Source organism: Meriones unguiculatus, chromosome 18 (genome assembly GCF_030254825.1).
Source record: "Meriones unguiculatus strain TT.TT164.6M chromosome 18, Bangor_MerUng_6.1, whole genome shotgun sequence".
NCBI classification, from domain to species: Eukaryota; Metazoa; Chordata; class Mammalia; order Rodentia; family Muridae; genus Meriones; species Meriones unguiculatus.
This window is the reverse complement of record NC_083365.1, coordinates 22972447-22997857: the sequence shown is the minus strand read 5'-3', so window position 1 is coordinate 22997857 and position 25411 is coordinate 22972447. Positions and strand designations below refer to the sequence as shown.

The 25411-nt window shown below is 54.2% G+C and overlaps 1 protein-coding gene across 3 annotated transcripts; it reads right to left on the bottom strand.

Annotated features, from left to right (window-relative positions):
* Window positions 1–509: 509 nt before the first annotated feature.
* Plcb2 (phospholipase C beta 2) lies at window positions 510–21028 on the bottom strand. Of its 3 annotated transcripts, XM_060371413.1 has the most exons (32): window positions 20825–21015; window positions 17537–17614; window positions 16952–17020; window positions 16160–16300; window positions 15972–16051; window positions 15827–15880; window positions 15506–15581; window positions 12180–12280; window positions 11861–12027; window positions 11620–11766; window positions 11309–11466; window positions 10997–11079; window positions 10630–10714; window positions 9820–9982; window positions 9637–9749; window positions 9427–9523; window positions 7970–8054; window positions 7734–7858; window positions 7035–7189; window positions 6314–6478; window positions 5652–5751; window positions 4877–4981; window positions 4645–4739; window positions 4436–4511; window positions 4174–4218; window positions 3828–4038; window positions 3577–3742; window positions 3409–3485; window positions 3222–3317; window positions 2676–2733; window positions 2052–2138; window positions 510–1716 (listed from the first exon to the last, which is right to left on the bottom strand). In XM_060371413.1, the coding sequence occupies exons 1-32, from the start codon at window positions 20906–20908 to the stop codon at window positions 1513–1515; spliced, it is 3546 nt and encodes a 1181-aa protein (XP_060227396.1). In that variant the 5' UTR covers window positions 20909–21015; the 3' UTR covers window positions 510–1512. The 3 variants fall into 3 exon arrangements, 2 of the variants coding, with proteins under 2 accessions (XP_060227396.1, XP_060227397.1); XR_009587302.1 differs by lacking the exons at window positions 510–1716; window positions 2052–2138; window positions 2676–2733; ... (1 more) ...; window positions 3409–3485; window positions 3577–3742 and having other exon boundaries at window positions 3935–4038; window positions 4174–4274; window positions 20825–21025; XM_060371414.1 differs by lacking the exons at window positions 510–1716; window positions 2052–2138; window positions 2676–2733; ... (6 more) ...; window positions 4645–4739; window positions 4877–4981 and adding an exon at window positions 5237–5529 and having other exon boundaries at window positions 20825–21028.
* Window positions 21029–25411: the final 4383 nt, after the last annotated feature.

Here is a 25411-nt window from a genome sequence, read left to right as displayed (position 1 = left end):
ACCAGCCACAGCGGGGGTGGGGGTGGGGGTGGGGGGGAGGCAGCTTCCTAGGTGTGTGCTCACTCCAAGTCTTCCTAAAGAGGCCCAGATAACCTAAAGGCTTGGGGTCACTGACAGGGTGGGGTGCACTTTTGGGATCTTCTGCTCCAGCCCTGGGGGGTGGGGCAACAGGGGGAGCCAAGAAAGGGCCATATCTGTGTGGGTGGCGAGAGCAGGGAGTGACATCATCTTTTAACTGGTCTGGCATCGGGGCCAGCAGATGGGGGAGCGACTCCTGTTCAAGGCCAGAGGTAGGGCATTTTATAGGGCCCCAGAAGGGCCCTTAACCTTTGAGCAGCCCCCGAGGGACCCATTCCCACTCCCCCCCCCCCCCCCCCGTTCAAGCAGCTTCATTTCAGAGGCATTCCACTTCCCTGCCTGTCTTTTCCTAACTGGAAAACAGAGGCCAGCCTAAGGCAGGAGAGTCTGGGTTCAGGTCCTTTGGTGGGCAAAGAAAAGACAAAAATAAATAAATCACACACATTCAGGAATGAAAATGACAATGAACTCCTTGAGTGACCCACCTGATAGAAAAGTGCCAGGCCCAGAAAAACAGGCGAGCCAGGGTTAGAGTAGGAGAGAGAATGCCCGGAAGCTACAGTCTCTCTTTGCCACCAGGCATAACCCCCCCAACCCCTCAGTATTTGATCCATTGAGGAAACTTTCCCATGCAGCCACCTATCCCCATAGGCAGGAGGTGAGGGCCACCTTTGCTGCCATTCTGGAAGCAGTCATCCCCAGAGAGTTCTGAGGCCATGCCAGGCTCTGCCTTAAGGAGTTGGCAATGCTCTGTGCTCAAGGCAGGCTTGAGATGAGGCCCAGAAGCCTGTGTGTTAGGTACCACATCAAGGTGGGAGGGCTTAGCCGGCAGGTGGTGGTGTCACACGCCTTTAATTCCAGCTTGGGAGGCAGAGGCAGTTGATCTCTATGAGTTCAAGGCCAACCTGGTCTACAGAGCCAGTCTAGGACAGCCAAGGCTACAAAGAGAAACTCTGTCTCAAAAAACAAAACAAAACAAAAAGGTGTGGGCTTGGATTTGGTTCTGCTGGAGCCACACCCACAAGACTGAAGTTCCAGGGAGCAAAGCCAAGCCTCCAGGAAAGGAAACCGAGCTCTGAGTGGCGTGGCGAGCCACTAGTTAGTTGTACATTAGGAAAGGCAGAGGGGGTGACCAGAACCAAATCTCTTCTTTCTTGGTCCATACTCCTTTGCCTTCAATGAGTACATGGCACTCACTATAGGTGAGATGGACAGAAGAGGCCAGCTTAGAAAAGACCCAGGTTCCAGGTGGGCTCTTGCCCCGATGCTCTCTTATTCCTGCCTTTATCTGGCTGAGAAGGGGCTGCAGCATCCAAGGGAGCCCCGGGCTCTCACAGCCTGGGGTGTCAGGGTTCTCTTCTCCTGGACAATGGGACCATGTTGCAGAAAAGAGTGTGAATATCCCTACTAAAATGCCTGAGTGAGATGCTGTCGTCAGAGGCGGCTCTCCTGGATGTCTGCCTTGTGCTCAAGCGGCTCCTGTGGACACAGTGCCTTGGGGGCCTCACAGGAGCTCTCAGACTTATCCTCTGTCTCAGAGGTGAAGCAGGCCTTGAAGCAGACCCTCACTGACTCCTTTACTTCAGTCTCCAGGTCCTTCATCCTGACTTCATACTCAGCCAGCGCCTTCTCCTGTAACTGTAGGGACAGCAGGGACCACTACCGGGGTCAGGAAGGGGCCCTGCCCACCCCCGGCTATAGAACACTAAGATGCCCAATCTATTAAGGACTCCCAAGAGACTGGGGTAGGAGATGGAGCCAGTGAGGCCCATCAGAGGACCTTCCAGGAGAAGAAATCTGCAGAGATGTTTCATTTGAAAGGGCCCTGGGGCACCATGGGAACCTGCCTGTGACCCTGTGGTGAGGTGTGAGGGACCCCTTCCCAGACCTCCTGCCCGGAGCCCCCAGGGGGTTGAGCCCTTTCTGCCCCAGAGCCCACTTAGGTCCACTGGGCCACACGGAGATCTTCTCACCTGCTTTTCCATCAGCCGGATCTGCTCCAAGCAGGCTGTCTGCTTCTCCTCCAGCCTCTCCTGGTGACGCTCCAGGGTCTCTGTCATCTGGGTAGGGGTGAGAGGCAGAGAATCAGACGGTACAGGCAGGCAGCACAGAGGCAGGGTTCCAGCTCTGGCCTCAGCTAACCAGTAGGGAGACTTGGGGACAAAGCCCTCAACCTCTGGGCAGTTTTTGCAGTCTGTAGAGTGAGGTGATCCCACTCAGCTCGGGGTGCTGACGGGTCGCACAGGAAGCCCCTGCCACATTGCCCGACACAAGGTCAGGACACAGCAGGTGGAAGGCCCACTGCTGTGGCGGTGCCCCAGGGAAGGAGCAGGGCTTCCCTTCCTCTTTCCATTCTGTGACACCCCAGGAAGCCTTCCTCACCCATCCCATCCAATCCCATTATTCCGTGACGGGCTAACTCATGTTTCCCAGGCAGTTCCCCTCAGCCTGGCACCCCAGCCTACACACACAGGCCAGAACCTCAGGATATTTCCTCCCATTCCTAGCTTCGTGGGCACTTCCGGAAAGCATGGCATAAGGGCTCAAGGGAAGGACACCGTGGAGAGGGTGTCTGGGAAGGACACAGCCCCGCATACCTGCTTGACAGCCTGTACTACTTCCTGGATGTGGGAGTTGTTAATTTCTCTCTTGAGCCTGTTGGTATAATTGGAGCTTTACAAAAGGGCCTTCCTGGGGGACGGGGTCAATAAAATCACCCTAGGGCTACGAAAACCAAGAACCCCATCACTGAAGCAGGAAGGAGCAGAGAGACCAACATGGAAGACAGAGAGACAGCCTACGGAGCCCCAGGGCCAGGGGCCCACTCCTTCACTGAAACACCCTGACTGAAAGGTGCCCAGGGTGGGCACAGGTGGAGAGCGCAGAGATCTAAGTGGACAGGCTGCTCTCCCCATCTTCCTCTCTTTGTGCATGGCTTCCCCCCGATTGCCCCTCTCTGCTTAAGTGCCATTGGCATCCGTGTTCTGCTCGAGGGAGACTCTGAGAGATACAGCAATGGGACCAACTTGTCAAGGGTCAAGACAGGGACAGATCTTCGGAGAGCAGGTCAGGATCCCTTGCAGGGTGATTCCCTTCCAGCTGGAGCAGGGCCTGCTCAGCTGGGCCTCCCCTCCAGGAGCTACCTCTCCTGGGCCACCTTGTCTGCGGTGACTTTGGTCATGGCTTGGATCCGTTCCAGCCTTTTGGCCTCCAGTTTCTTCTTCATCTCTTTGGTGTCACTGCGGGGAGACAGAGAGATGGAGATACTCCAGTGGGCTCCGACTTTTACAGGGGGGAGTAGGAACAGGCGGAAAAGGGAGGCGGCTTTACGTTTCTGAGGTTTCCTTGAAAGTCTTGAGTTCAGCGGCCTGTTTCTCTCTGGCCAGCTCCATCATCTTGGCGATTTGCTGCGGAGGAGAAAGGACCAGCTTAGGGAGAAGCCCTTGGCTGTGCAGAAGGGGCGGGGCGGGTTGCTGCTGAGCTTGCTGTAGCCCACACCTCCGTCACGTGCTGCTCCTTGCGCTTGAGGACGGCGCGATGCTGCTCCTCGCCCTGCTGCAGGAGCTCCTGCTCCAGCCTGTCCCTCAGCTCCAGCACGCGCGAGTCCGCAGCACCCTCGGAGAGCTCGCCAGGCGCCACGACGGCCTCCTCACAGGGCAGCGTCCTGCAGGAGCCCGGTGGGAGCCGGCCCTGAGCCAGGCGCCACCACTCTCTCGGGAAGGGAAGGGTCCTCCGGGAAGGGCCCTTACCTCTTCTTACGGGAGCCCTTGCCCGGGCGGAGCTTGCAGCCAGCCGCTGGGGCCCGGAGCTCCGCCAGCTGCGCGGCGCCACGTTGCAGCAGCTCCTCCCAGCGCCGGGCTCCACGCCTCTCCAGCTCTCGAAGCTCCTTGTCGTGTCTCCTCTGCAGCCTCACCACACCCTTCAGCTCCTGCAGCTCTTCCAAGTTGGCGGTCTGTGGCTCTGCAGAGGCAGGGTTGAGGCGCCACGGCACCCAGAGCATCCCCCACCCCCACCCCCCTGTCCGGCTGGCCCTCCAAAGTCCCAGGCTCTTCTCCCAGATCCTGTCCCAAGATCACAGGGCTCAGCAGGCCTTACCTGTCACTTCCTTCGTGGCTTCTTCTTTGGCCTTGGTCCCAGCTGCTGTAAGAGCACAGGACTGGACTGTCAGGTACCCTGGAGGCACCTCAGTTTGGTTCCTGCAGGGGTGTAGTTTAAGCCCTCTGCAACTACCCCTTTCTAGCGTGGAGGCTTCAGGCCCAGATCTTCCCACCCCCGATGAAAAGGTTAGACCCTGGGGGGCTGCGGGTGCGGTGGGAGAGGTGGAGAGCGGAAGGCAGGTGGGCCCAGAACTACCTACCCGTCCACCCGTTGCCTGCTGTGACCGATGCCCCATTGGGCTGGCTGACGACAGGAATCCCAGAGGAGAAGGGCCTCTGTGTGAGAACGGCCTGTTAGGAAGGTGGCCCAAACACCTGCTTCCCTGACTAGGGGGCTCTGCCCCTCCCCCACTCATTGCTCTTGGAGAGTTCCGGTGCAGCAGTCCAGGCAGGTCCAGGCAACACAGACCTCAGGCAGACTTCCTGTCCCCTCCTTGAGCTTCATCGACTTCTTGTCATGGGCATTGAAGTACTTGATGGGGTTGGCGAGAGCCACAGTAAGATCTGGGAAGCACAGGACACGATCAGCCCGGTACCGTGTGGAGTCGGGCCCGGATTTCTTGTTCCACTTCGGAGGAAGGCTTAAGGAGGGGAAAGGAGACGGACAGCCTGGCGCCCCTGGCACGCCACAGGGGTCCTACCTGCCCAGGTGTCGGGCACATAGTCCTTCATCTCCAGAAAGACGAAGAGTGCGGGCATGGTGAGAGGCATGTTGCTCTCGCTGCGCAGGCACAGGTGGTGGTACCCTGTGGGACACGGTGAGGGGGATGGTAAGACAGAGCCCATCCCTGCCCAGCGCCACACACACACACACACACACACACACGCACGCACGCACGCATGCACACACGTGCCCCCAGACTTCCGGCTTCACAGTCTTGGAAGTCTAATGCTGTGCTTCCCTGCTGCGTGACTTTGGGCAGGTCAGGTTAACGCTAAGCCTCTCCTCACCCATCTGCGGTGCGTGTTTATTAGGAGGACGTGTTATAAGCTCTTCACACTTTTTTTTTTTTTTTTAGTCACACTTTTATTTATTGACCCCTCGAGGGCCTGCGCGCACATGCAGAGGTCAGCCTGCGGGTCTGCTTTCACCATGTGGTACCTAGGGGTCAGACTCAGGTTGCCAGGCTTAGCAGCAAGTGTCTCTAACCCGCTGGGCCACACATGCCAAGTGCCCGCAGATGCCAGCTGCTCGGGGATCTGTAACAGCGACTCCAGAAGATCCTGGGGCGTTTTGTCCCCACCAGTCAGGTTTCCTGGAGAAAGTCTATTCCTGACCCACTCCGTAGATAAGCTGATAACATGAGGGCGTGGAGGCCTCGGAGACCCCGCCTGACCCTCCCGCACCCCCCCCCCCCACAGGATGCTGGTCTTGGGTCCCAAACTCTCTGCACATAGCTAAGACCCGTTCCTTACCAGAACGTAAGGCATTGACGGGGATGATTCGGTGTCCGAGAAATTTGCCACCCTCTTCCATCACAGCTATTCTGAGGGAGGCCAGCTCAGGCATCAAGATCTAGGGGTAGTTTAGGGCAGGAAGAGGCTGAGGAGCAGATGGAGGGTGGGGTGGGGGAACCAAGTTGCCCCCCGCCCCCCGACTCCAGAAGTCTCTCAATGCCAGGATGAGATCCTGAAAGGCACCACCAGATTTGTCGAGGCTAGGCAGAAGCAATGTCCTGTGCCACGAACAGGCATCTCGCAGCTTGTCCCGGGCTCATGTGGGGAAAGGGGCTAGATGCGCCGCAGCGTAGGACAGTGAGCCCGTGCAAACAGCCCTTGGCAGCTTTGCCAGCCCATGTCCAAGAAGACAGGGAATCCCACCATCCCCTCACCCTGGGCTGGGAGCTCATGTTTCCATCCCTAATCCTAATGTGGACCAGCACATACACACCCCCTACACACACACATAATCAAACTTTGTGAACTTTAGTTTGGGACTTGTGAAATTCAGAAAAGCATACAGGAGCAGAGAGAAGAGATGGTAGGTCAGAGAGTCCCTCTCCCATTGTTCTATCTGTAAGCAATAGCTAAGAACTAGGGACAGATCCCCCCCCCAATGCCAGCCCCACCCGTAGCACCTTCTCAAAGACAAAGGGATCCTCTTTCCAGACGGGATTGATGGAGTTAGCAGTGGCTGACAGCTTGGTACGATAGCGCCTCTTGGGGTCCCCTGGTAGGCCAAAGAGCTCCACTTCCACATAGGTACGCACACTGCGTTCTGACAGGAACTGCCCAGAGATCACCTAAGGGGGAGGACCCAGGAGAGGCCAGCATGAGATATCCACTCCCACTCGGTGTGGTCCCTCGGCCCCTGAGGCCTCTGTCTCCACAGGGCTAAGTAGCTACTATGGGTACTCTGAAGATCCCCTTCCAGCGTTGGCCATCAAATATCGGCTGTGTGGCTCAATATTTACAGCCAAGCTCTAAGGACCCGGGTGCTTCCAGCACTCAGGGGGAGAGGTAGGCCACCCACGTTTCTCCTCAGACAAGGAAAACAAACACCCCCCCCCCCATCCCCTGGCCTGGAGCCTGGGTTCCTGCTGCCCGGAATGGCCCAGTCTCTCCCCTCCTCCACTGAAGCCTCAGCCCTTCCCCTTGGTTTCCATGGGGACCAAGAGGCAGACTCCAGTGTTGAGGAGGAGGCAGTTTCCAAGGCAACTTGCTACCACACGCACGAACTGGCTGGGGCTGAAGTCTTCGGGATATCAGGGAAGGGGGGTTGGGGTAGAGGAGTGGGCTTCTCAGCCTTCCTTCTCACGAGCCCAGCCCTCCCAGCCACTTGTCAACCCTGGGCCTTGCCGTGATGGAAAGGGTGGTGGCCACCACCACATCAATTCGGTCCACCGAGAAGGGGTTGAACTGCTTGTCCAGCCTGCGCATGAACTCGTGCTTTAGGAGGTAGCCACTCTGCCCGTTGAACTCAAACAGTGCCATGTTCTGTTGCATGGGCAGGTCTGGGTGGGGGGGGACGAGAGCACTCAGTGAGGACGGTGCCACCGGGACCTATTCTCAGTCTCCTTCCAATACTCTCAAGCCTCTCTTGTCCCCTCGGGGATTTGGGTCGATCGTGAAGGTGAGAGTTTCTCACGTCCAGTCCCATGTCGCTGGGGTACCTAGCCTTTCAGGAAAGGTCCTTTACCTAGAGTCAGCCAGGAGCAATGGTATGGCCAGGCTGCAAACTCATAGTAGACCTGGGATAGCTGGGCAGGTGTTTCCAAAGACACACCCAAACAGAGCGGCCGGAAGCCACGCCAGCCTTGGTGTCTTATATATGCTCTGATATACGAACACGCTAAATAGGCATGAGGGGATGCTCCCTCCCCCAAAGGGCTCACAAACCAGGACATGCACCCGGAATCTACACAGACACCGCACCCAGTTTGCATCCAAGACCCCAGGGAGGGGTAAAGATGGGCCAGCAGGGCCCAGGGGAAGGCTCTTGAGGTCTGGGAGTGCAGGGCCCAGGGGAGCACTCTCAGGATCTGAGAGTGTCCTTACCCATCGTCTGGAAATTGAGGGCAACCATCTGGCACCCAGCGTTCCAGAACATCTGGGGCATGTAGTTGGAGGAGTCCATGCGTGTGCCCTTGGGGTATACCCGGCTCATCTGGCGTTTATTATAGCTGTGGCTGAGTATAGGAGCCGGCCAAAGCCACTTTCACCGGCAGGACCCCAGGCCCTCCCTCAAGCCCCATCCCACAAGGGACCTGACTTGGCAAAGCCTTCAAGGATACTCCACAAACTGCATCGAGGCCTTGGAGAGCAGCTCATAGGCCTTGAGCTCCGTGAAGGAAGAAATGACGTAGCTCCTGTTCTTCTCTGCGCAAGGGTAAAAAGGGGGCGGGGGGGGGAGTCCGCATCAGGCTGGCCTCTCTCTCTCAGCCCTGCCTTCCTTTCCAGGGCACCTTCCTCCACAGAGAGATGCTTCCAGCCCAGGAGTCTGTTGAGGTCTGAGGGTTTAGTGGCCAGATTTGAGAGGAACGTGTAGGGACAGATGTTCCCGGTGGACAGGCGGAGGGAGGGAACCTGCATCATGGCCGTAAAGAGTGAGGGCTATATGCCATGGGTGGGCACGGAGGGTGTGGCGGGCAAATGAGGCTAAGGCCAGGGTATCAGGAACACGTGGTGCATGCACCCAATGAGAAAAGAGCTGGGGCATGCAGTTGGAAGCAACCATGTGTGTGCCCCTGGGACACACAAAGCTCACATGTTGCTTGTGATGGCTGCCCCTGAGTATAAGCGCTGGCCAAGGCCATTGGCACAGGAAGGGGGCCAGGCCTTCCTGCAAGCCCCACAGCCAGGGAACTTCGGCTGGTCAGGGAGTGAATCGCACGATCAATCAACAGGTGCAGAGAGGGGGATCTGCATGGCAAGGGTGGCACCCCATACCCTCCACAGCACATCCTGGGTGTGCCCGGGCAGCAGCAGAACAGGTTGTGATTCAGATATGGGGAGTCAGCCTCGCAGAGACCCAACTGCACAAGAGTGTTCAGAGAAGACACACAGAGTTGGGGAGGATGCACTCAAGCGCATCCTGAAAAGATCAGGGCAAATATCAGGGGGATGTACAAAAAAAGGAAGGCTCCGATGGGGTGAGTGGGCACCTGGAGATTGCTCTGCCTTCTGCCCCCTCATGGGAACTCTGTCCCTCTCTCCTCCCCCCTCTCTTTAGACTGGCTCTCTCTGTCTAGAATCCTGGCTGTTCTGGAACTCAATATGTAGACCAGGCTGGCCTCTAACTCACAGAGATCCCCCTGCCTCTGGCTCTGAGTGCTGCTATTAAAGCCATACTCTTCCGGGAACTCTTACCTCCAGGGCTGGGCTCCTAGGCCTGGGGCAGCCCTTGACATACTTCAGGCCCGGGAGCTGCGAAACCTTAGGAAACTGCAGAAGCCCCAGACGGGCCTGGCTGAGGTGGCCTTGTCATAACGACCTGTCTGTCACTGACACACTCCAGAACATTCCATTTGCTGCCAAGTTCCTCCATCCAAATGCTGGGAGCCACGGCCACTTAAGCAAGCCCTTTGCCTGACTTCCAAGCTGGGTGTTTATAGACAAGGCCCTTCGTCTGAGAAGGGAGCAGGCTCCCCGTCTTTTCGTCCCACTCACCAGGCCTCTCTTGACAAAGGTCAGCCTGCTCCTGAACCGAGCCTGCCCTCTCTCCCCCGCCACCCCGTGCTAACATACATACGTGCAGAGAACTCAAAGGAGATAAACTTAGTGGGCTGGATATAGTTGACAAGGCTGGACATTTCCTCATAAGCTGTCACCTCCAGGCCCGCTGTGCCCTAGAGAGCAAGAGGGGAGAGCAGAGAGAGAAATGGTGCAGAGCCTAGATGGCAGCCCATGCCCACCCAGAGGGTACCAGAGTGGAGTTGGCAGAGGGACTGTCCCCACACACCTCATCCGACTGCATCTTCTTTATTTCTTCTTCGTCCAGGCTTCCCGACTCCTCCTCTTCCTCCTCTCCCACCGCCTCCTCCTCCGCCTCGGCCCGGTCCTCAGCAGTCCACACTGCCACGCACACAAGTTTTGTCAGCTCTAGCTCTCCCCAAATCCTGTCCCACTCTTGTTACTCACTCACCTGTGTCCTCTTCCACGGGGACACTAGATGGGCCATTGTCCTCAGCCACCCCCCCTGGCTTTTTGCTGGGGGATGTTAGCTCAGAGAACTGGTTCTTCTTATTCTTAATGAGGATCTTGCCCCGGAGATCCTCAGGGCTGGGCAGAGGGATGCCAGGTTTCAGCTGCAGACAGGGGAGAGGTGAGCACCATTCCAGCTCCTGTTGTGTGTCCCTCTGGTGTGGGCCTACATCCGTTGACTCACTTCCTATCATTGCTTCTTGTACCTTCATTTCCCACCTGACCAAAATTACTCGTTCCTTGGCAGCAATGTCTCACCCATTCCATCTGACTAGATTGCCCTTTTCACAGGCTCACGGAGTGTCTGTCATCTCCCAGATTCCACCTTAACCATCACACCCCTCTAGAAAGCCTTGCCTGATCCTCTGTCTCCCAAGCACTGCCTCCCATAGCTACTTCTGGCTGTAATCAGCCCAGATACTTGTCTGTCTCCTCATGAAGTGAGTCAGAAACCTGGGGGGGGGACTGTCTTGCTTGTTCAAGATAGGGTCTCAGTATGCAGCCCAGGTTGGCATGAAGCTTGAGGTCTTCCTGCTGCAGCGACTACAGATAAGCACCACCATGCCCAGCATTCAATCAAGTTTCTGTCACTGGGAGAGCCTAATTCTAGCATACTCCCTGACACATGGTGGGTGACAGGATCCCAGACTCACAATCCACCAGGTAAACTCAGGTATCTCTGCCCTCTTAGCCTGGTGCCACCTTACCCCAGGTCCAGAGCCCCCCCCCCCCCACAAGACTGGGCACTCACAGGAAATTTTTCCAGAGGGTCCGTGAGCAGGGTCTCGCCAAACATGGTCCTGCAGTACTCAGCCATCTTAGCCTGCTGGCGGGGCCTGTTAGCAGGGGACAAAAGCACAGGTAGGGGCTAGCCGCTGAGCACCTTGCCGACATTTTTGTGCCTTGATGACCCAGATCAGGGGCACAGAAAGTGTGGGAGAGAGGACCAGAGCAAGGAGAAGCGGAGGTCCTAAGATGGCTGTGTTAAGGCCAGAACTCTAAGGGATGGCTAGAGGCCAGGGAAGGTATGTGGGGAGAAGGGGAGGCAGGGGGAGGTGCTCAAGCAAGAGTCTGGGGGTGCAGGTAGAGAGTGGGGCTGAATAGGCCAGGGGACGCACGAGTCCACGTGGTTTTCAAACGACAGGATGACTGGATAGGGGGAGGTCTTGAAGGCGCTTTCTGCAATGGCTTCAATTGCTTCCTAGAGGAGAAAGAAGCTCTGTGAAGAGGGTAGCCCGTCCCCGTGGTGCCCCTCCAGCACACACATAAAACTAGCTAGCGGACATAGCTTCCCAACAGCTGGAGGCATTCCAGATATCTCTCCCCTTCAGCTTGGCTCCCCCCCACACACACACACCTCAGAAAACTTCTCTTCAGGACCTTTCTGATGGCCACTGGGGTATGATCAGCTTCCATACCCCAAGACCCACCTTGAACAAGATGTCTGTGGTCATGGTGAAGCCGTGGGTGATGATGGGCTCTTCGTCAGGGGGCTTCCCCTTCCAACAGTCCAGCTCCACACAACGGCAGCCAGACAGCAGCACCTGGCGGTACATCTCTGCCGAGGACAGGCCTGAAAACTGGCCAGCTGAGCCAGCCGAGAGAAGGGGAAGGCGCATCACTCACAGGCCCCTCACTATCTCTACCCTGTTCCTGTTGGCAGGGCAGGCGGTAGCCGAGACGCATCCGTGGAGGATCCAGGGCCCCAGGAGCAGCTCCACGTGAGGGTTCCAGGACCCACCTGTCAGGTAGGTGTTGTGTGAGGAGTTGATGAAGTAGTGGTTCAGTGGCTGCGTCATGTCGTGGTGGAGCAGCAGCGTGTCATGGGCGAGCGCGCTGTTCTCTGGTCCACAGAGAAACCAGACCATGCCCTCCGGTGACAGCTGGCCTGTGTGACAGTGGACAGCAAGCAGTCGAGGCTGCAGCGCAGCTCCCAGGGTGGGACAGGACTGCGGGCAGTCGGGCGTTCCCTTAGGCCTCACCCCTTTGCGCGTTGATGCCGCTGGGCTCGTACTTGTCGATCAGGGCCTGCACCTGCTCAGGCCGGGCTGGTGGGAACAGCAGGGAGTTGAGCCGAGCGTCTCGCTGCTTCTGATTAATGAATTTGGTCAAGTGTTCCTTGGTCATGTAGGGCTTGGCTTTAGCATGGCTACAGGCCAGAGAGAAGGGCGCAGGTATACGTCCTTTGTCCCTGGAGGCCTGGACTGACCTCAGGTACAACCCTGTGATTCCCGAAAGGATGGGTGGAAGGAAGGAATTACTGTCCTCACCACCACTCCATGGCCAGCCTAAGAAACTCACTAAGAAGTGAAGATCTCGTCAATTTCTGGCCGAGGACAGAGGCTCATGAGGAAGCTCTTGTACACAGATTCTGGGAAGTCCTCAGGATTGATAGCATCATTCTGGAAGAACCATCACCTTGTTAGCCTTCTTCACCTGCTCAGAGCTAAGACTCACCATGACCTACACCCGGTTCTGGGAAAGGGGACCTGATCAGAGAGGTTACCCAAGGCAGACAGGCAGCAGACATATGGCACACACGTCTCAAGGGGCTAGGCTTCTGACTGCAGCACCATGAGATAGCTTGCTTTAACGATGATTTTGGATAGTGGCTAATTCCATAGCTGGGACAGGATTGGAACCAAGCGTGACCAGAATAAAGAGGATGAAATGTCATAAGCAAAGAGTGCTGCTTGCCCGCCAGAGTACTGGGCTTTATTTTTTCTTCATAAGTGAAGGACAAACTTTCTAAAGAAACAGTTTGAATATAGACAATATGCACCTCACAGTAGAGCTCTGGAATATGAGAGGTAAAGCCTGACAGAACTGGAGGAAGAAAGAAGACAATTAAACAGTAGCAGAGTATTCGCCTAATGTGCATGAGATCCAGCACCACACACACACACACACACACACACACACACCAAACAAACAAGACACACCACACACATGCACACCAAACAAACAAAACACAAACAAACACCCGGCAAAACAGACATCACACACACCAAACAAAAGACAAACAATTGGGAAAAACAAAAGAGAGACACAAAGAGATAAAATCAGACTTCATCAAAATTTCAAATATGCATGCTTGGTGGTGGATAATCCCAGCACTTGGAAGGTAGAGGAGGGTGGATCTCTTGTGAGTTTGAAACCAACCTGGCCTACAAAGTGAATTCCAGGACAGCCAAGGCCACACAGAAAAACTTTCTTGAAAAACTGACCAACCAATCAACAAAAACAACAAAAATTTATGCTTATACGGACACCATTAAGAAACTGAAGGCTAACCTGAGCTAAGGAAGGAAATAAGGGAAGGAAAAAGGAAGGGAGGGAGGGAGGGAAAAAGGACAGGAGGAAAGGAAGGAGGGAGGGAGAGAAGGATAGACAATCTTCAAAATGAGATAAAATATTTACAAATTGTTAAGTGATAACAACAAAATCCAAAAGCTGGGGAGATGGCTTGGTTGGCCTGTTGTGAAAGCATGCTGATCTGAGTTCAGACCCCCAGCAACCACATAAATGCTAAGTGTGGGTGTGTGTGGGGGTGTCTGCAGTCCCGGTATTGGTGGTAGACAGACACAAGAAGATCCCAGAAGCTCATTGCCAGCCACCCTAGCCAAACGTGAGCTCCAAGGTCAGTGAAAACCCTTTAAAACATAAGATGAAAGTTGGAGAGAGATGGAGACTGAGAAAAACCCCTGACATCAGTTTCTGCCCCCCCCTACAAGTGTACAAACTCATGCACGCAAATTCATACATATACTACAAACTCACATACAAAAATATCAAGTGAAAGACAATAAATCTGAAATGGTGTTTCTGCAAAGGAGATAGAGAAAGGATCATTAAGACCGTGAAAAGACACTCACCACCATTAGTTACTAAGCAAATACATATTAAAATCACGACAAGATGCCATTTCATTCCCACCAGGAGAGCACAAACAAAAGACAGTAATAGTGTTGGTGGGCTGTAGGAACATTGACAACCTTATGCAATGCTGTCAGGAGAGTAAAACAGTGCCGGCGCTCTAGATAATAATTTGTCAGTTTCTCAGCGTGGTAAATATAGTCACCATCTAGCTGAACAATTTCACCTAGGTGTATATACCCAAGACGACTGACAGCAAAATCACGACCAAGTGCTTACAGAAGCATTATTTATGATAGTCAAAACGTGGAAGGAAACCAAATACCTGTCAACATGGAGCTGCAATAAAAGAAGAGGAGGAAGAGGAGGAGGAAGAAAAAGAGGAAGAAAAAGGAGGAGGAGGAGGAGGAGGAGACGTGCTGATGCTACCACATGGATGAATCTAGAAAATATTATGTTGAGTGACTAAAGCTCAACATAAAAGACCAAACATTGTATAAGTCCCTTACATAAAATGTCCAGAGTAGTTGAATCTACAGAAATAGAAAAGGAGAGTAGATGGATAGTTTACAGAGATCCTGTGCTTTTCATCTCATTCCTCCAGAAAACAAAACGCTAAATGCCATTCAGGATGGCACTGGAAGAGGAACATGAGTCTGAGTTGGGAGGTAAGGGTCTGAGCAGGAGAGCCTGGCTAGATCTCCCCCAGCCCAGCTCTGCCTCGGAAGCCGGTCACTGGCTACCACTGGGACACAAGGAAAGCAGACCAATAAGGAGGACGCAGCTAGGAATGGGAGCGAGCACAGGAAAGAAGGTGGGCGGGTGTTCTTGAAGCAGACAAGCACTGCAAACTGTGAGGACCATGTCAGGAGCACAGTCCACCTTCTCCCCGCCTCCTCCTCCTCGGATCCAGTGTGGCTGGCTGCCCTTGGGGTCATCAGTGCTACAGAGGCTGGACCTATGGGGGAGCCCAGCCTCTGTGTGGTTCATGAAGACAAGTGCTTAGGGCCTTAGTTTTACTCATTTCTATTGTTCTAAATTCTTACCAGGCGAAAGACTTCCTGGGGTGAGGCTTGTAATTACAAAAGGGCACTGGCCAAGGTGGACAAGAGCTTGAGTCCAGCATCCAGGCTGTGTCTACCTAGAGGGTTCTTTTTTTTTTTTTCTCTCTCTCTCTCTCTCCCTTTGGTAAATCACATAAGACATCCCATGGGGTGACCTTCCTTCTGACTTGTAATTAAAAATTAATTGCTTAATTAAAAAGAAGTGGAAGATGTGTTTCCGAAGTGTGAGCTGAAGTCTGTGCCCTGGCAGCTTCCACCCTTGGCTCCGCAACTCTCCCCAGCACCCTGCAGAACTAGACCCTTCCTGGAGCTGTCAGATCCCTGGGGCCTGCCTCCTGCCCCTACCGACCCTTCCTCTCCCACAATGAAAACATCCAGCTCCTACTCCCAAGGCTAAGATAGGAAGGTCAGACCCATGTGCTGCCCTCCCTCCCCAGAACTGCATCTAGCACAACTGGATGCTGGTCTCCCCACCCCACCCTGAATCCGGCACCACGCCCCACTGGCCTGGTCCCACCCCTACGCCTGGTGTCAGTAACCAGAGGTTCCGAGTTACTTGGCTTTGGGGGCTGCTGATGGGACAGCGATGTCATTCCTGATCTCCCTGTCCATCACCACCCCCGGCCATGTTTTTGTCTTGTGGGAATGAGGATTAGTGGAGGAGACTGCAGCTGGAGAACTACTCACCTTTCCCTTTGCGAGGTGACAAGCACTGAGAGCAGCTTCTACGCGTTTGCGATCGGCAGGAAACATCTGGAAAAAACTGAGGGGGCAAAGAGGGGTACCAGGAAGCAGAGGGGTCATGCCCAGGGAAGGAAGGCTTGGGGAACCGTGTGGCAGCCAAAGGGAAACTCGAGAGACTCCCTTCCACAGCACTCGGGAGGCAGAGGCAGGCAGATCTCTGAGTTCGAGGCCAGCCTGGTCTACAGAGTGAGTTCCAGGACAGTCAGGGCTACACAGAGAAACCTATCTTGAATATAAAAATAAAAAGAGAGAGAAGAGACTCACTTCTTCACAGGAATCTTCCCTTCGGGGTTGAGCTGCATTTTAAGCTTCACCAGGCTGGAGGGACGGACAGCAGCTCGTCAGGCTAGTGACTGGAGAACCAACCCCTTGAGCTCAGGGCGGGGGGGGGGGGGGGACAGGCACTTACATCTTGTCTAGGAAAATGCTTCGGGGAGCGTTGGCTGTCATCGGGTGTTTGGCAAGAGCCAGGACATCCTCAGCCCAATCCTGGAGAGCACAGAGCCCTGTCACAGGTGCACCTGAGCCCTGTGGCCCAGGCCTAGGACCCTGTGGAAGGCCAGGCTGTCCCAAGTGTCAACCCTGTACCCAATGCACCTTGCCCACATTCTCCTTGTAAGAGACGAAGTTGTGGAAGGTGAGGTCCACCATATCAGGGCCGGACACCACTGTGAATGCTTTCAACAGGAAGTGGTTGTCTGGAAAGTCCATATTGAAGACTTCCCGGAGTTTCTGGCTCTGTAGGAGACAGTGACGCAGCGAGGGTCAGAGGTATGCTCATAGTTCTGCCTAACATGTCTTTTCCTCTGTCTCCTCATCGGCCATTTAAACTGCAGGCTCCTGGGGCAGAATGGCCATGGAACCTAGGAACCATGGAACCACAGGCCTCAACATCCCGGTCCCCCTGGCTCCAGCAACTGCCATGGGAAGGGAAAGCCCATAGGAAGAGCTTGGCCAAGGCAGCAGAACTTGGGAATCCTGGGAATTTCGTTTGAAGATACGTTCTTAGCTCCCTAACTCAGGGAATCCTGTTTTCCAACTGTCAATCGCTTCAATCTTCTCGCCAGCTTTAGGCAAATGTAGGCAAAGCAGCCACCAAGATGTGGGGAGCAAGAAACTTCCCAGACAGTCTGACATACTCGGGGGCAGGAACTGGCTCCTCCCTCTCCCGCATCCCTGCCATCTTGGCTCACTGTGTCCAGTTCCCAGGCTCAGAATCCAGACAAGCAGAGCAGCAGACAGCACACCACCCTTCCTTGGCCTGAGCTAGTATCCTTGCTGCCTCGCAGCCAGGAACCCATTCATCCCGTCCCACAGACAGGTTCCCCACCCCTAGTAGAGACTCATCCCTTGCCCTGTTCAACGGTGGCTGCTTCTGGGCTCGCTTACCTTGGGCATCTTGGCAAACTTCCCAAAGCGAGTGTCTCGGATGCTCGTGACATCCAGAAACTCCATCTCCTGGTAGCCAGTTTCCCAGTAGGAGCAAAGATGGGTGAGGACAAAAAGATCAAGTGGAGAATAAGGACACAGAGTGGAGAGCGCTTCCACATCCCTTCAGATCCTAGCTTCTGCCTTCTGTGGATGGCAAGACTGTTGGAGACTACATGGATCCTTCCCTGAGTTTCTACTCATCAGCTTCTCTCTAATAATGGGGAGCCCGGAATCCCTCGGGCCCTCTTCCGTTTCTCTGAGCTCTGAAATGACCTGGAGCCATCGGTAGATCACAGCCCTTAGGCTCAGCGACTTGTCTTTTCCCACTCTCTTCTAGGGGGTACTCTCTTGGGACTAGGTGGGCCCCAGGCAGTCACGGAGTGAAGTGACCGCATCGTCCCTCCCCTGTCCATAGGAGAGCCTAGGGGGGCTAGTCTCCCAAGCCATTCTCCACTCCCCTGCCTCCATCCTATCCCACCAGGAGTCAGGCAGAGCTCTCACTGGATCAGTCGGAGCTGAGGGCCGTGTTGGGCTGTGTCTTACCTTACTCTGATATGTCCAGTACAAGTAATAGCCCTTGGGATCCACACGGAGGATAACTGGGGAGGCTATTGAAGTCTCCTGCAGGGAGAAAGGGGTAGCTCTCTGCTCTGAGATCTCAGGCCAACTTCCCTGGCCCGGGCCAAGGATTCAGACAGAGTCCATCTCCTTCCTAGAAATTAGAAGGCCTTTCCCTTCGTCCTCTAAGCTAACAGTGGGGAGACCTTGAGGATGGGAGGTGGAATTGCTAGAGGAGAGGTGCTCTTTCTGGACCCCAAGCAATGCCTCTAACCTCTCCATGCTCTCAGGGGTTGTGGCGCCACCAAAGCGTAGAATATCTCTCTCCAAGATTCCGCTCCCTGGAAAGCTTGGCCCAGTGGGAGCTGAGGACCCGAGCTCTGGTCCTCATGGTCAAGGCCCTGCACAATCTGGTGGCAGCCCTGGTCCTCAGGAGTCCTTCCATTCAGCATGAGCACTGCCTTCCCCTCCCATCCAAACGGCCCAAAGAGACATCAAGTTCCTTCCCACCCCCAAAGTGAAGTACTCAACCCCCCTCAGCCTGAACTGTCTCCAAAGAGCTGCCCACACCCCACCCCTTCAGAAAAGGCTTTCCTGAAATGTGCTGATATTATCGCGTGGAGGGCATGGTCAGGCTCTGGTACGCAGATGTAGAAACATAGCTGGGAAATCCCTGTGAGCTCAAGCACGCTCTGGGAAGTAATCCAGCTAGACCTGCAACTTGGTGCTTAGAGGTTGACCTTGGAGTTGGATGGATAACTACCTGAATGAATGAGCAAACTGGCCTTCAGATTCCTACTCCATTCACGGAGCACATAAACCATCTTTTATTTTAATAGCCTTTGCATACACAAACAAGATATTACAACCGAAGTTTCCAACGATGCATGATGATTGCTGCTGACACAGCAGAGCAAATAGGGGATCTACCAAGGAAATGATACAAGAAAGATTCCCACTTTAGAGGCGGTTAGAGTATAGGGGAGAGATTTTATAAGAAAGCTGATTTTGGAAAAAAGCTATACAGTGAGCTCTGGGTCCTTTCCTCCCCAAGGGAGGGTCAGTGCTGGCTCCCTGACCTTAAGACTATTTGGTATGGGACAGCTTAGACAGGGGCTGGTGTCCAGCCTGGGCAACCCAGAAAGTGTCGGGAGGGCTGCCTCTGCTTGCACAGTTGCTGCCGTATGGGATGGGCCTGAGGGCTCAGAACTTGTCAAGGCAGCAGTGTTGTGGGTTTGCTAGACCCAAAGTAGACTCATGGGTGAGGGGTGGGCGAAAGGCCCACGGCTGCAGAGAGAGGAAAAAACTGGTAACAGGAAGCTGCAGGAGTGATTGTGATTGACACCCCCCCCCAGCAGAGGAATTGGGAGATTGCAAACGAGTAAGACCCAATACAGGGAAGAGGGGCTCCCCCAAATCATCGAAAAGATCTCCAGAGAAAGAGTAAGCTTTTCAGTGCTGTCAGGCTTAGAAAGTCCAAGGTAGCTGTCTGTCGACAGCATGTATTGAAAGTGGACTCTCATTCCTTCCTCTCCCCCACTTAGAAGGACCTGGAAGAGAAGGAGCTGAGAATCCCACCATTGGCTCTTTCAAGGGAGCCTGCAGCCCTCCCTTGTCCCGGAAGGAGGAAGGCAAAAAGCAGCGCTGAAGCAAGCTTGGAGTTTTGCTTCTAGCTTGCTCCTGGAACAGGACTGGATTTTGTGGGAAACACTGGACTCTTGCCCAAGGCTCATGTCCGATAGCTTGCTGGGCCTCTCCTCACAGTGAGGAGAGCTTCTCCGGCTACATGTGTTTTGAAGGGGCTGTGGGAGGGTCCTCAGAGTTAGGTTTGGTGATATTTTTTACACTACACTTACCAATAGAGTGTGATACGTCCCTGCCATCTACTAAACTCTGCCCAAAGCAGCCCGAGAGCAGAACCTGCCTCATAGGCCATGTGTCCCCTGACTCTGGCTTGGGGAAGGCAATGGTCAACCGGATACGCAGGTTGGAGAGAAGAAGCCACATCGCATGTCCCTACCCCTGGGGACCCACTGCCCACTCAGGTTATACACGCTTCCCGGAGGAACTGAGAGAGTCACTTCACTTTTCATTGTGAGTCATTTCCCTTCTTCCCCAGGCTCCTAAGACAGGCCGCATCACCTCCATGTCCCCACCATGCTAGCCCCATGTCACACCAACCAAAACACTGCCAGGGAAACAGGAAGCCTTTCATCCCAGGGCCTCGTACCCACAGCTTTGGCAACCAGGTACCTTAACCCAGCATTGTCCCAAAGGATCTAGACTCAGATTCTCCTCAGTGCACGGAGAAACCAGGGACAAACATCACAAGCCAATCCAGGGAGCTGACGTAATAATTGTAGGTGACCTTCTTAAAGTCATGTGCTTTTGAAAACGCCAAGCCTTCCCGAGGCCAGCCTAGAGCTCTCTCTTAAGGAGGCCTACCCCTTCGAAAAGAACAGTTCTTGTTTTATTCTTCCAAGACCGAAAGATCCTGTGGTGGATGGCAGTGTTTTCGGGGCCCAGAAGGACCCGAGACGATTTAGGAAGGAGCAGACTCAGGGACTGGGGTGCAATGCTGTCTTTCCCACCCCTGCAGACAGGTTGGTGGGTAGTAGCAAGTAGAAGGCTGAGCCGAGCCAAGCTGAGCCACCAAAGGGGTGCAGAAGTCAGCTGGCTCCTTGCCAGACCTCAGAAGCTTGAGTCTGGGTCCACGGCCCTTTTGTGACTGCCCCCATGGTAGTAGCTTGAAAAAGAACATGGCTTCCCTGGGACAGGACACATCTTGGTTCTGTGGACTCCAGCGGTAGAACAAACTTGGGGTGTCTGTGCTGGGATGGGGGCCTGGCTGATCTCTTTTGCTTATCTTTTGCTTATCTCAGCTTCGGGGGGGGGGGGACACGCATTCCCTACCAGCACTGACGTTACTAGAATCCTTTATCGTCAGGGATTTGAAAGGGGCAAATCAGGTCCAAAGAGATTAACCTCTCCAATACTGACCCTCTGTCCCCCCCCCCCCAAACTCTCCCCACATACGGCAGCCCCACCTCCTTATTCCCAGGCGCAAAGGCTTCGCTAAAGCAGCCAGGGACACCCACCCTCACCCCAGACTTGTTTATCTAGATGGTTGTGCCAGCTGCCTGGCCAAGCCACATAGGCGCCCCGGGTGCTGGGAGACATAAACCAAAGCTCAGTTCTGCAAAGCACCCAAGCAGCCCCTGCCACACCCGGGGATCGTGGGGCGGGGGGGGGGGGGGAGCCCATCCTACTCACATCATCCCATTTGATGAAGCGCTCCCCTTGGCTCAGATACGCCTTCACGTCAGGGGGCAACAGGACGGGGTTGAGCAGAGACATGATGTCAGGTGTCCCTCTTTGAAGATGTTGGGCAAATACCAGCGGACAGGAGGAGGGAAGGAAGGAGAGTGAACAGGAGGGGAAGCTGGGCTGGGCTCACATGGCACCCGCCCAGTACTGGTCCGGAAGTTGGGGTGCTCTTATAGCCTGCAGGGTGGCAGTGGCTGGATACAGGACTCTGAGCTCCAGGCGGGGGGTGGGGGGGCGATCTGCCTTGTAAATCAGCCTCCTCCTTTACCTCAAGGGGGGGGGCTGCAAGAGCTGTTTCTGCCCAGGGGGCTGGGTTTCCCTCCTGGGAGTCCCTCCCCACCCCCTGCCTCAGCACTTCCTGCTCTGGGCTTCCTTCTCTGGGCTTCTGTGAACTGAGGGGCGGTTGCGTGAGGTCCAGAACTCCAGGGGCCAGGGCCTCCTTTACAAGGATATAGTCCCTGCTCAGATTCCGCCCAGCTGCTGGAAGAAGGGGCTAAGATGTGGTGAACTGCCATCACAGAGCCTCGGATTGAGGGGGAGAACGTAGATAGGAAAAGGGTCTTTCACAAAACAGGGGTTCCGTCCTCAGAAGGTGGGACCACTCTGGAGGTGGGAGTCCAGGATGGGCCAGGTCCCAGCTGGCCTTGAGTGTTTTGAATAAGCAAAGTTACTCGAACAGCCGGCTCGTCTTTCTCAATGCTTCCTCCCCATGAAAATGAGTCAGGTGAGGCAATATGCCTGTCACCTACGACAGCTCCCCGGGGCCTTTTGAGCCTTTCAGTGTAGACCCTGTAGCCACTGCTGCTCACATCCTGGAGAAACCCTTGGCCACCAGCCTCCACTGAATGCTCTGCTTCACACAGGGATCCCGGGAGGCGGGAGATGATCCTGCTCTTCACCCTTCCGGGCTGCTGTGATCCTCACCGTGTCCCTCTCTATCCCAGAGGTTCAGTTCAGCTTGGCCCCAGCCACTTCCTCTTACTTCACCCACTCTTATCGAGTATCTTAGCCCAGCCAGGGAGGCTAGAAGCTTTACCCATGATTTCCTTCCCCCTCTGAGGCCCTTGCTTTCCGAAATAGGTCCCGTGGCGGGTCACAGTGAGACCTTCCCCCTTCCCTGGAACTACCTCTGCAGCTCAGAGCCAGTGCGGGACAGTGGGGGTGGGCAAGAGGGAGAAGAGGTTAGAGGAACAGGCTAGCCAGTGAGAATGCCAGTTGTCCCAGTACTTGAAGGTTTGAGGGATGGGGCTCAGGAGTTCAAGCCAGCCTGGGCTACAAGAGAGCCTATAAAAAAAAAAAAAAAAAAAAAAAAAAAAAAAAAAAAGGAGTGAACACCTCAACACCTCAGAGAGAGAGAGAGAGAGAGCTAGCTCAAAGATAATCCCCAGAAAAGCAATTCTAAAACCAGAAGGAGCAGAGCCCAGAGCAAGAGCCTTATAAGCCACTTGGAAACAAACAGTCCTGGACTCCTGCAGGTCACACGTGCTCCAGCTCTCTCCTTGCCCCCTCCTCTAGCCTTGGATCTTCGGGGGGGGCCTCCTGGGAGCCCCTGCAAATCTGGCTGTCTCCCTGGGATCCGTTTTCCTCTCAGTTTGAATGAATTTTGCAAGGGAAATCCCTGCGCCTTCTCAAAGCCCTACACCTGTCACCTGCAACGGATCTGGTCCTCACATCCAAGTTCCTTCTCCCTGTCTTGCCTGCAGCCATAGGCCTGGACAATGGCCTAGAAAGATGTCTCTGTTCCTCTCTCCAAGATTTCTGGACTCTCTGCTCCTTCAATCTCAGGCCCTGAGCCCATCGGGCAGCGGGTGTGGAGGGAGGCCTTATAGCCTTACCATGAAGGCACCCCCTGGACAGGTCCTGGGATTCCCAGCTGTCACGTCAGTGGAGTCCCGTACTCTCCTGCCAAATCCGGGTGCCAGCCCTAAGAACAGCAAGCTATTTGAAAGACCTTTCCTGAAGAGGAGTTTCCTCTTTTAAAAATATGTATAGGTTGCCCAGCCTGGTGCCATATGTCTGTGGTCACAGTTCTTTGGGGAGCTGAGGCTGGAGGATCGCTAGAACCCTGGAGTTCAAGTTTTAAAAAATGGTGACAATAATAATAATAAATAATAATGATGATGATGACGATGTAAATAAATAGCAGAGTAGCCTGTGGCTGGAGGGAGGGAAGCCTCAGGAATACAGCTGGGAAGTTGGCCTCGGACTGATCGCTGATGGGGGAGGCTTCGTTGGCAGTTGGCCAATCTGGCCCCCACGGTGGACAGTGGAAGGGCAAGGATGCCCCCTGCTGGGTGCATCGGAAAGCCGAGCCTGCTGGGGAAAGGGGCGGACTCAAGAATCAGCCACTCCAGGAAGCCGCTGGTAGATCCGTGTTGTTTGTGATGCTGAGTTTGACAGGCGGGATCTGTGGGCTGTAGACGGGGAAGGAGCTTAGATTCAACAGCTATCTCTTCAGGGGGAGGGGGGAGGAGGTCCCAGCTTCCCATGTTCACCGGTCAGCTGGCACTAACAGGTTTCCAATCCGCTCGCCAGCGTCAGCCACGTTCAGCGGTCGAGGCTAACCCCTTATCTCTGGGTACCGGTGCCGGAGTTACCTGCGGAAGAGATGATTTTCAAACCCGATGCAGTGGGATTCAGGAACAGGGAGGCACACTGTGTGCCGTGGGCCAAAGGCCAGCTCTCTCCTGAGCTAGAGATGGTTCGCTCGTTGCATCCTCCGGAGCCTGTTTCCCACACTCTGCTCTATGAACCCAACCCATTACCAAGTAGGTTTATCTTGTGACGCTCACCTTTTTGTGCACCTCATCCTTCTCATCTGTAAAGTGGGAACACTTTTACCTCAGATGGGTGTCCCTGAGCTTGCTGCGGAACGGGGGTGGACCCGGGAGAGGCAACCATCCTAGAAGGCTGCTGGTAGATATGCCATTTGTGATGCCGAGTGTGACACGTGGGAGCTGTGGGGACCTCAACAGCTGCCTCCCAAGGACAGGTCCCAACTGCCCATGCTCACAGCCTGACCTAGGACACTCCCTTGCGCCTCAGCTTCTCCAGGGCTGGAAGTACAAGCACCGACCAGTGTGCTCAGCCTTTTCTTATTCCTCCTCAGCGAGCCAGCCTCCAAACAGTCGGTTCTGTGTCTATGGAGTCAACCAACCACAGATTTTTTTTTTCAATGCTAAAAAAAATGGTATCCGTACTGAATATGCAAATGTGTTTTCCTTGTCACTATTTTTAAAATAATACAGGGTAATAGCTATTTACATGGCATTTACATCATATCAGGCACAAGTGATCTAGATACGGCTTAAAGAATGTGGAAGGCGTGGTAGGCAATATGCAAAAGTTATACCATCTTATCTAAGGGGTATCTTTGGATTCTGGAGTTTGTAGGGGATCCAGGAGCCAACAGCCATGTATACCAAGGGACAATTTTATACATGTTTTTCTTTACACACACACACACACACACACACACACACACACACACAGTTTGCATGAATCAGGTGCTGGACCCACCTTCGCAGAGCAAGCTAAATTATAGCTGCTCCAACTGTGGTCTTGAAATCTGCTGTCCCCGAGCTGCCCGAGCTCATGCAGTTAGGAGCATCGGGGCTCAAATTATTGACAGACGGCAGCTTCCCATGAGTGTCTCAGTTCAGCCCCCACAGCTGATGAAATGGACACAAGGATGAGGACCCAGGGCAATCACTGTCCAGCTGTGCATCAACTGAGACCTCCCCCCCACACACACACACACACACTAGCTGCCCACTGCAGTGCTGGAGTTTGAGGGTGAGCAGAGGCAGGGACAAAGATGGAGCAGGTGTCAAGGTACTAAGGGAGCCAACCGAGTTCAAGTGTCCTCTGAAGCTGGTATGGCTTATGCCTGTGATCTCAGAATTTAGAAGGCTGAGGCAGGAAGATGGCCACAAGTTTGTGGCCAGACTGAGTCTCTAGCTCAAAAAATTAATGAAATTAAATTTTCAAAAAAGAGAAGAGTTCTCTGTAGCCAGGCATAGTGGTACTTACCTATAACCCTAACACTCAAGAGGCTGAAGCAGGAAGATCACAAGTTTGAAGGCAACCTTCTGCCTTCAACAATTCTGCCTCAAAAATAAGCAAATGAGTAAGTAAAATTCTCTAGAATTCTAGGGATGAGATGTTTGTCCTCCCTTCCCAGCCCTCTGGACTACAGGAGAACCATCTAGACCCTCAACATGGAAAAATACAGTCTCGGGTATAGTTTTTGGTTACGTTTTGGCTTTTTTTTTTTTTTTTTTTTTTGAGATAGGGTACATCTGTGTAGCCTGTCATAGCCCTGGCCACCCGTAGATCAAGCTAGCCTTGAACTCACAGAGATCCAACTGCCTCTGGCTCCCCAGTGTTGGGATCAAAGGTGTGCGCCACCACTCCTGGTTGTATGTCCCCTTTAAAAGTGGCATTTTTGGATCAAGGTTACCTGTTCCATACAAAAAAGCCTAGGTGGTAGCCCCACGTCCCAAAAGTTTGCTGTGAACTCCTGGCAAAATG

Coding starts and splice junctions, on each gene's coding strand:
- Plcb2 (XM_060371413.1), bottom strand. CDS start 20,908: ATGTCTCTGCTCAACCCCGTCCTGTTGCCCCCTGACGTGAAGGCGTAT. Junction 17,021..17,536: donor ACTGGACATATCAGAGTAAG/GTAAGACACAGC, acceptor ACTGGCTACCAG/GAGATGGAGTTTCTGGATGT. Junction 15,582..15,826: donor GGGAAGATTCCTGTGAAGAA/GTGAGTCTCTTC, acceptor TTGCCCCCTCAG/TTTTTTCCAGATGTTTCCTG.